We start from the raw sequence: 10,583 nt of genomic DNA on the forward strand, positions 1-10,583 counted from the left end.
TAAGCGAGAATTCTCATTCCATTATCCAATTGACGGTAATCAGATACGCGAATGGCCGAGAAACCGGCTAGAGGTAGCTGCGTGATATCTTTGCACTGATTTGGCGTAAAAAAAAACCAAAACATGCTTACTTTCGTATAGGACTCTTGCTGGCGGTCTAAAAATAACACTTTTCGGAAGAAAGGGATTTCTTTTGTTCCATTCCTTGTATGGAAGAGCGGCAAGTATCAAAACAAATCATTTATATCGCAGTTTCGTCTAGTTTTAAGCAGTTTATCACGTACCTTTTTAGAACGTAGAATTCAACACCGGTAAACCACGGCAGACCATTGCACATCGGATACGCTTTGGGAGCCAGCTGCGCCGTCGAAACTGTGCCATCAGCGCCAACAAGTTGTCGCAACCAGGTTTGGATTGTGATTTTTTCGTTAGTTCTGCAACAATATATTCTCAGTCTTAAGTTTACAGTTGATTGACACAGCACAGCTTAACTTACGCAACGTCCCATACTTGAATGCAGACGAATCCAAATCAAAAACGGAATGTTCGCGATATTTGGGATTGCGAGTCGGAATCCACTGACCAACCAATAGAATCGAGTAGTAATCGGTGAAGTAATCGGTCAATGCCCACAGCGCTCCGACCACCGCAGGACATCGGGCAATGTTGTAGTACAGGTGACTACCGGCCATTTCGCGAAAGATGCCACTGGGAAACAATCGAACCGAGTCGCACCCGAATAGGAAGATTAGGCTTCTAATGTCCTGCTGTAGAATAGTTTCCCCATCTATAAACTGAAGCCCGGTACCATGACCATTGTAACTACCGGAGTGTAAAAGTACTGTATACTATTTCAATTTCAAGCATGCATTAGAAAAAAAATACTCACATCATGACGTCGACCTCTCGCAGTATACTGCTAAATTCAATATCACTCGGTGGACTATCAATAGTGAGTTTAAAATCTTGATACCATTCTTTGTAGAATGCCTGCAAACGAACGCTCATCTTAGCTAGGTTGTTATCTGCAAAGCATTGGAATAATTGAAAATTATTTACACATCTTCAAAACTGTCCACATTTCTCACAGCGCACCCGGATTGATAATACTGTGATAGGTCTTCACCGGCACCCTCAAATAGCCATTTTTGATTCCAGCCTCATGAGCCTCGAACAGCTGCATCAACAACCGAACGGACCCAAATCGACCAAACTCCTGGCTGGTATTCATCATTTCCCAGGGATAACTATCGACAAGTTCATCCACCACCATCAAACAAGGAAAACAGCTGAAACTCTGCAGTAGATCAAACTTGTCATCCTTCAGCTCTGTGAGAAGGTGATACAAATCCTTGAGCCCATCCTCGTCTTTAACCATTTCGCAGCAGAAACGATAGATCGTTTTCAAATCAAGCAGATCCATACGTCTGGCGACTAGGGAAATCAGCACCTGATCCCGTTTGCTATACTTGTTCGTGATGCAGAAGTCCTCCACCCGGTTGAAGATTTCCGCTTCAAATCTTTGATCTCGAGGGGAGGTGAATTTTCCACTAAAAAGTACAATCCATGGCCCCAGCCAGGCGGTCAGACGATCGATTATGCCGCCGATATGATTTTCAATTTCTTCTTGTCGTCGGGAACCGGAGTTAACCTCTTCTTCAAGGAAAGATTTCACCTCCGCCGGAATCGACGACAGCACCGAAAAGAAATCTGAACTGTCCGGCGGATCCAATCGTATCAACAATGGTTTTCCGTTCAGAGTTTCCGAATTGGGATATTTCAGCAGAATAATCTCCACATGTGTATTCTCTTCTAGCATTTGCTGATGGGTGAGCAAATTCCATCGGGGTGTATAACATTTGCTGATCTGGAACACGGTCCACTCTTCCGGAAGCTGCTGACAATGCTGGTGGAGGTTTACGAATCCCGCAGCTGGATCAATATCCGTTGGATCATTTTCATTTACATTGAGATCGTTAACTAACTTGGACAATATGTTATCTGAAATATTTACACAAATTAATGAACTTTATTGAAGGCTATTCAGGACTGGAAAATTCTACCGTTTTGGGTCAGCTTTCTACTATCGTCGTCGAACCGTCGGTGGATTCCAGCGCAGAGGGCTTCAGTGGCAAAGAAAATGGCATCGGATTCTCGTTGCTGGCTGTAGGCACGGGCAGCTTCGCGTTGGAGCGCAATTCGCGTAAGAGCTGTTGCATACTTCGGGTATAGAGGCATGGCAATTTCAGCTATACTCCGTTTTAGTTAGTATGGTTTTCATTCACTAATTTTCATCTAATATAAACCAGTAATAAAATTTATGTAAATTCTGAAATAAGTAACGACTTTTTTTCTTCGGACACCACGCTTTTGTTTTGATTTTTTGACATCATACACGGTAATTTGCAATAACTCAAAATTGAGTCGAAACTGCTCATTTCAGCACAAAAGTGGGTTTAGTGAGTCAAACCCTCTCGGTGAAAATGGTGAAAATAGACTTTTGTGCACTCAAAGAATAAATCACATATCCAATGGAAAATATTTATAATTGTCGCGCTTATGTTAAATTCTCATTTGGTGACGGTCGAAACGCGCCGCTCATACAAAGATGAATACTAAGATGAAACTGTCGGAAGAAAAACTTTCTATTTTAGTGTCCTCTTTCTCGGTCCCTTTCATCCATTGAATACCCCTCGTATTCAAGGTAATTTTGTGGTTTTGCTGCCCCCTCGGTAGAGATGAAATTTTGCGCTCATTTTTATCAAAACAAACACACCAAAATCAGAGGTGTCCCATTTTTTAATTACTCGATTAACAACTAATCGATTTTTTTTTTTGTTCGCTGTGCTGCCATTTTTCCGAGCATTTTTCCACCAAAGAGTTGCAGCACATGTTTGAAACGATCGGTGATGATCCTCTGGAAAAGTTAATGCTTATATCGGCATGATATCCCGAAAAAAAAATTACAGTGAAATTTTCAGTGGAAACAATGCTCTAACATTAATATTTATTGTCGACAATAAAAATGATTGTTATAATGTTGTACTCTTCCGAAAACGGCAAAACTGCTACCTAGCTGTACAATGAATGTACATAATAAAATGTTGTTACAATGATTTTTATCGTTTTTTTCATTTATTTTATTGTTAACATGATTCGATCATGAACAATAATGAACAACTCTATTACAATAAAAATTGTTGTTACATTAAATATTGGTGTATTTTCATTGTGGGTTACTTCACGAACAATAAAAATAAATCTGATTGAATCGATCCATAACCAGTAAAAAAAAGGACCACCCGTAACAGATATACCACCCTCTTCCCTTCCGGGGCAAAGTTTTATTTTTTCGATTTATTTTTAAAGTCGATAAAGTAGATCTGTCAAGCCAACACATACACTCTAAAGTACACTGTTATTTTTTTTAATAAATAAATTCGCCAACCAACAGTAAAATAACAATAATATATAATGTTATTGAAAAAAAATTATATGGGAAAATCACGAAAATTTCATTGTTAAGATACTTAACAACCCCCCTTTTTTATTGTAAATTTTCCATTTACCATGAAATTTATTGTTTTGTACAACATAAATCAAGGTAAATTTATTGTAGACGTAACAATATAAATCATTGTTAAGACAATAATTTTCGTCTTATTGTTACATTGTTTTTTAATGTATTTTTGTTGTTATTTTTTTTCGGGATAACCGATTGCAAATATTTTACTTTTTGGTTCGTTAATCGATTAATCGATAATTCGAATTGTTTATTGTTTATTGTTGTTTATTGAAAAATTCAACTGACAAATACTGTCTAAATGAATAAAACTTAAACTAAATAGTTACGGTCAACGGTACGGAAAAGGCCAAGTAGCCGATGACGAAACACGTCAGCTGATACATTGAAGTCGAACATATAAAAAAAGTTGTTGAATTGCCGGCTGATTGTTCGAATTGGCTCGTGTTGTGTATAATTCCGGCTCCGTGGTTCCAAAAACAGAAAGTCGCGTTGACGAAGAGACCTCTCAGGGGCATACATATTTAGCTGTGACAGCAGTGTTGGGCAGTCAATGTCACCTGTAAGCAGCTTTCCAGCGAACATAGCTTGAGCGACCGTCCGTCTCACCTCTAATGGCTCGATTCCCAAGAGTCGGCAACGCTCCTCGTACGGTGGCAAGTTCGTTGGGTCACGCCAGTTGAGGAAACGAAGAGCATATCTCACAAACTTGCGTTGAACGGATTCAATTCTAGTGATCCAGCTAGCATGGAAAGGGCACCAAACAACTGAACTTGACTCCAATAATGATCGCACAAGCGAGCAGTAAAGTGACCTGAGACATAGCGGGTCACGAAACTCGTCGGCAATTTTGAAAATAAAGCCCAATTGTCGATTAGCTCTGGAGATGATGTCATTGTAGTGGATTCTGAAAGTGAGTCTGCAGTCCAAGGTAACGCCGAGATCCTTTATGTGCTCTACACGAGCAAGACAGCGTCCGTAGAGAACATAGTCAAACATGATTGGTTCTATTTTTCGGTGATATGAAATAATGTTAAATTTTTCTATGCTTAGACTCATCAAATTTCTTGAGCCCCAGTCAGCAAAAATACCTAACATATTCTGGAGATCCCAGCAGTCCGAGAGGCTTTTAATAATTTTGTAGATTTTCGTATCGTCTGCATAGAAAACGCGGCATCCTAATGGTATCAGCAAGGCGACATCGTTTAAAAAGATCGAAAATAGTAGCGGTCCTAGGTTACTGCACGAAACGAAAATCAATTATTTAATTCATGTGTTTCACTTATACATTTTTGCCAAAGCATCAGCCTTATACATTCCATAAGACAAACCACATAAGTCCTATTAGAATGCATAAAAGGTATGTGTGACCGCTTATACATTTCATTTGACACATGATCTTTATTAACTTTTTGCAAGGCGTCTGCTTACATTAAGTCTGAATACATTAAGGTTACAGCAATACACGTTAAAATTTAATGTAATGAAGATGTCTGCTGATGTTTCCTACATTACAATTTCTATTCGGGTTATTAGTCGACTTATACAATTTATGAATAATCAGCAATGGAAATTTGCCAAAAGGTATAAGGAGATTTCTATCCGTGTGCCTTGCGGGACTCCCGAGTTGTTTGAGAAAACATCCGATTCCGACGCGGCAATCTTGACATGTACATAGCGATTCACCAAGTAAGATCTGAACCAATCCACAGCAGTTGACGAGATGCCAAGTATCTCCAGCTTGGTCAGCAAGATATTATGGTCCACCGTGTCAAATGCAGCTTTTAGATCCATATACGCAGTATCGACTTGCCATCCTGAATCCATGCATCGCAGACAGTTAGAAGTGAACTGCACCAGGTTCGTGGACACGGAGCGCTTCGGGTAGAAACCGTGTTGTTCTGTATCGATATAATTTTTGCAGCGTGCGAACAGAGCACCATTTATGATTATCTCGAACAGTTTTGAGCAGGCACACAGGGAGGTGATTCCACGATAATTTATGATATTCCGTTTATCTCCTTTTTTGTGCACTGGGAACAAATAAGAAAGTTTCCAGCGGCAGGGGAACTCACATTGCTGTGCCGAGAGATTGCATAGCCTCGCAAGTGGAAGGCAGAGATTGGCTACACAACGTTTTAGAACTGATGACGGAATGCCGTCAGGTCCAGAGGCGAACGATAGCTTCAGTCTGCGTGTTGCGGCAATCACCATGTCTTCTGAAATGCGCGGAATAACGAAACTAAACACATCACGTGGCATCCCAACAGCAGCATCCAGCACTTGTTTTGGCGAAGCGGAGAAATCGTTGAACACTTGCTTGAAATGACGAGCAAACAAGTCGCATTTTTCTCTTTCACTATTAGCCGAGTCATTCCCGAGAAACATGGAACAAGGCAACCCGGATTCCTTCCGTTTGGAGTTGACAAACGACCAAAAACTTTTCGGATTCGTGCGAAGGTTCGCTTCCGTGCGCCTCACGTGTCGATTATAGAGAAAACGATTGTAATTTCGATAACTACGACTCGCAAAATTGAACAGTCGTTTGTAGTACGGTGAGCGAGAGTAACAATACTTTCGGAGGGTGGCAGAGCGTTGACGTTTTAGCACGCGTAGGCGTGGGTGAAAATCGGCCATCACTAGATGAATGTGAAACGTCATTTCAAATATATGGACCGTACATAAATAATGATACAATTTGAAAGGGACCGGGGCTCATCACAAATTACGTCCACACGGTAACTGAAATAAACACAAGTGTTCACCGGTTGGCTCATAAGTGCGATGGAACCCCGCCCATAAGAATTATGCATATGTGCGTTACTTCACGCAGAAAAAAATATTATCGAAATAAAGATATTTGAGGTAAATATAAACATAAATTCAGTTTGTTCTGGCCACAAAAATAAATTAGATTGATTTCAAACGTATTTTCTGTTTAAAGTCCTGTGACATCAATGTTTAAAATAAAAGTCATGCTACGTTTATTTTGAAAATATTTGTGTTGAAAATAAACGTGAAAGCTTTATAATCAAAAATAAATATTTTTATTTTAAACATGATTTTGATGTTTATATTAATCGTACTTAATGTTTAGCGTGATTTTCTATTTATTATTATAAATTATTTTCGGATGAAACAAATAAAAGTGCTCGATTAGGTTAAATCACCAATCATGCGCTTATACATGCATTATCGTCGTCTTATGATCCGGATGCAATCACATCAGTCCTTCATCCAGAGACCAGTCCTTCACCATGAATGATGGGTGATCTTCCGGAAAACCCCTGTTCTGTGAAGAGTCACCAGCTCCAGTGTCGCTCCGTCCAGCTCTTGATCTCGTTTTCTGCTTGGTCTTCTGCGCCTTTATCACCGTCAAACATTCCCGCTTGGCCAGGTCCCACCGATTCCATTCTTATTCGCCACGTACAGAAACCGATCATTGTCAGTCAAACACAAACACGTCAGTGACAGATGCTGTCAAATACAATTTGTGTTTCGATATTGTTGAAATAAACATGCTTTTGAATTTAATTCAAACATACATATTTTAGTTTCTAACATCCTTTCAATTTACTTTGAATAATTCATATGGTTAGAGTATAAAGGTATAAACATGTATATTTTTAATTTAAATGAACAAAATTCGTATCCGTGAAGACTAGAAGGTCCCGAAATAACGTGCTCAACTTTTTGGCTCAGCTCTGGTACTCTCTTTGGTCCCAAGCTAATCGATTCATCCCTCGAAACATAGGAAAAACCAATTAATTAGTTTCGTATTGATTGTTGACAATAGGCTGATTTGGAAGCACGTCCCCCTTCAGAATGCATCCGACGAAATTGAGTACTATCAACTCACCCGGTGAGTAAGCTGAAGTAAGCGTGTAATCCAACAAATAATACCCTCTTGTGCCACACCTGTATAGACCTCATTGCCATCAGTCCATCACTATAGACCTCACGGTAACCGCAAAATACCCAATAATGACTACAAAGTAAGCATTTTCGAGGGAAACTGGGACTACCCATAAAATGAGTAAAATTTTACCCATTTATGAGTAATTACAACTACAAAAATAAGTAGTAAGTATTCATTTTTGAGTAACAAATACTCATAAATGGGTAATATTTTTACTCATTTAATGAGTAGTCCCAGTCTCCCTCGAAAATGCTTACTTTGTAGTCATTATTGCGTATTTTGCGGTTACCGTGCTCATTGCCATCAGTCCAACACTTAGCTCGAGCTCGTTTGGCTTGCAAACAAAAAGTTCTGAGAGTGGTTCAGAACTAAGAGGGTTCAGAAGTGCAGTATTTTTTTTATTCGAAAGTTCACATTTTTTTTGTTGGTAAATTTCCAATTTACTAGCATCGATTAGTAGTGCCTGGTTGGTATCGATTCAGCCATGTCTCAAGAGGATCACGACAAAGACCTCATCCGGGTTACCCACTACATCAATCCACACAATTTTTGGTTCAAAAGCGAGTCCGCCTACCTTTACAATGCGGAAGAGCAGAAATTCCAGCTGGAGCTGATCGAGTTCTGCGAGACAAACTTCGGAAGAGGCAACATCACTTCCGGCGTTTACAAACCAAACCAAGTGGGAGAACTGGTAGCGGTGTTCTATTTCCAGCTGGGACGCTGGACCCGAGCTGTCGTCGATGATATCCAGGAGGAACTTGGAGGACAAGTGATTTGCAACCTGTGGGCCATCGATGAGGGCGTTCCGATCAAGACAGGTGTCCGGTACATCAAGCCGCTGCCGGCTAAATTCGCCAAGATGCCCAGCAGCGTGAAGCACGGCGGTCTGGAGGGAATACTTCCGGCGGAAACGGTAGAGTGGAGATGATTTTTACTTGCGATTTCTTTTGATTGACTATGGTGAATATTTTCAGAGCTATGATTATTTGGAGGGTCGTTCCGTTCACAAGATTGTCGAAAACTGGGCATCAGGTGTTGCTATTGCTTTCCAAAACTTGATTGATGATGCCGTAGCGATGAAGTTTAGCATTCTTCACCACTACAAAAGGGGGGGAGTAGATATTCATTTCGGGTCAATGCAGATCATATCCCATAAGAACGTGTCAAACGATGCGATTGCATTGTTGGAAAAGGTCGCCGGAAAAATTGTGATGGTTGTCGACAAGGATGAATTTTACAACAGTAAGTTTGTGCAGTTACATCAACACAATTACAAGTCAGGGTTTAAATGCCGAATATCATGTATTCCACTTTTAGAATTTCCCCTGTTGCGAACATTGGATATGCGTCGGTCGGAAGATAACGAGTATCGTGAGAATATGAAATATCACACCAACACTTTTCGCACGGAGTACTCCACGACGACAGAAGCATTCGAATCTGAAAGGATGCGCTTCCAGGATAAGTTTCTCATCGAACAGGCTCGCAAAAAAGTCCTCGAGTGGGACATGCGTAATACAGCCTCCTCGTCGGTTGTATTCACCAGTCCTGAGGTCTCGGAGTTCACTAATCCCCCGTTGCCTGAATCTTCAGAGCTGCAAGGAAAACCCCGACGCCGGTATGAGCTTGCCTATAGAGAATTGATTGACGAAGATTCCGAAGAAGAACACGATACTGCGATGCACCGGAATAAATGGAAGCAAAATTCCAAAAACAATAATCCTAACCCCCGCAAACCGCAGGATAGCATATACGACAAATCTATGGCGGACGTGGCCCCTGCTTTACACAAGATAAAACTGCGACGACGGGCAGGAACCCATCAAAACCCTGAAGAAGCTAACACATCCAAAGCGCCAGCAAACGGCAATTCGTCTGCGCTCAACATAATTCCAGCCGGATTTAGTCTTGCCAATGTGCAATTTTCCAACGGATCGGTAATTTTGGGGACCGCCGAGCCTAACGTAAATCGCCGGATGAATAGTTTCGGTCCCAAAACCGGGCCGGTTGGAAACCGTAGGAAACCACAACAGCAGCAGCAGTATGACGATCAAGATTCCTCGTTCGATGAAAAAATCATCCGTAGGCTGGATCTTGGAGGAAGAGGAGGAGAAGGAACAACCAATGGATCGAATGATGACGCCGACGAACAATGGTAAATTCGAATTTTCACATTGTTCAATCTGACTTGACTTTAAATACTGTTTAAGCTTCGTATCTCCTTGAATTTCTGTACGAATCAGACGACTGATAAGAAATATATAGATTTTGTTATTTTGTTCTTAGTTTGAAATTTGTCTATTTACTTTATTTTGAAATTAATCAATTTCCCACCAATGGGTTGGTTGTCATAAAAGTTAGAAAGAAACTTTCGCACGTTTCAAGATAATATGGATTAGCTCACGTGTTCTGGATTTTCTCAAATAAAATAAAAATCAAATATGACGAGGGTTCGGATGAATACTTGGTCACGGCTCGGGACGATGTTCCTGTCAATAAATGATTTGCCAGATCATGGATATTTGTTTATTTGGTTCTACATCAACAGACTGGGCTTAGTCCTAATGATGGATTAAGCAATACTAGGAAATACAATATAGTCAAGAAGTAACAAGCTGCAAAGGCCGTGAAGTCCAACTTAATTCCTAGTTCTTAAAAATATATCACGGAATCTCCGACGCAGCGTCTCGCGTGCCAAGTGAAAATCAAATAAGGAAGCAACACGATTGAAAACTCTTTGTAGCCCATTGATAGCACCATACGAATTATAGTTTGTACGATGTACGTCAACACCTTCTAGGATATAACTGAATGTAATTGGATGTTTCTTCCGTGAGAAACCCTCCGTTCCCTCTGATCGTTGTTGGTGTTATTTGCGCGATTGAATGGTTTACAAGAAATGAAGTGAAGAAAGTCAGTTATCAATAATTTAGTCCGACCTGTATTCGCATATAGAGACTCCGTCTTCCGAGTTAATTGTCTTATCAACGACCTGCCAAACCATGTATTTCAAGTGTCGCGGATATCAAGGCCGCTTACGATACTATTGACCGTGAAGAGTTATGGACGAGAATGGTTTTCCCTGAAAAATGATCAGCTGTGTGAGGATATCAAGTTTCTTATCGGACTCATTTAAAACAC

The 10,583-nt window shown here is 40.5% G+C and overlaps 2 protein-coding genes across 2 annotated transcripts; one reads left to right on the forward strand and one right to left on the reverse strand.

The window, feature by feature from the left end:
- Positions 1-267: 267 nt before the first annotated feature.
- Positions 268-2,338, reverse strand: Sse (separase). Its single transcript, XM_065219966.1, has 5 exons — positions 2,064-2,338; positions 1,096-2,001; positions 890-1,025; positions 497-822; positions 268-434 (listed from the first exon to the last, which is right to left on the reverse strand). The coding sequence occupies exons 1-5, from the start codon at positions 2,236-2,238 to the stop codon at positions 289-291; spliced, it is 1,689 nt and encodes a 562-aa protein (XP_065076038.1). The 5' UTR covers positions 2,239-2,338; the 3' UTR covers positions 268-288.
- Positions 2,339-7,844: 5,506 nt separating this feature from the next.
- On the forward strand, positions 7,845-9,669 carry LOC135699675 (uncharacterized). Its single transcript, XM_065219968.1, has 3 exons — positions 7,845-8,355; positions 8,417-8,684; positions 8,760-9,669. Exons 1-3 carry the CDS (start codon positions 7,927-7,929, stop codon positions 9,599-9,601), a joined length of 1,539 nt encoding a protein of 512 aa, XP_065076040.1. The 5' UTR covers positions 7,845-7,926; the 3' UTR covers positions 9,602-9,669.
- Positions 9,670-10,583: the final 914 nt, after the last annotated feature.

The sequence above is a fragment of the Ochlerotatus camptorhynchus genome, unplaced genomic scaffold (genome assembly GCF_037179485.1).
Source record: "Ochlerotatus camptorhynchus isolate MF236.1 unplaced genomic scaffold, CSIRO-AGI_Acam_v1.1 ptg000114l, whole genome shotgun sequence".
NCBI classification, from domain to species: Eukaryota; Metazoa; Arthropoda; class Insecta; order Diptera; family Culicidae; genus Ochlerotatus; species Ochlerotatus camptorhynchus.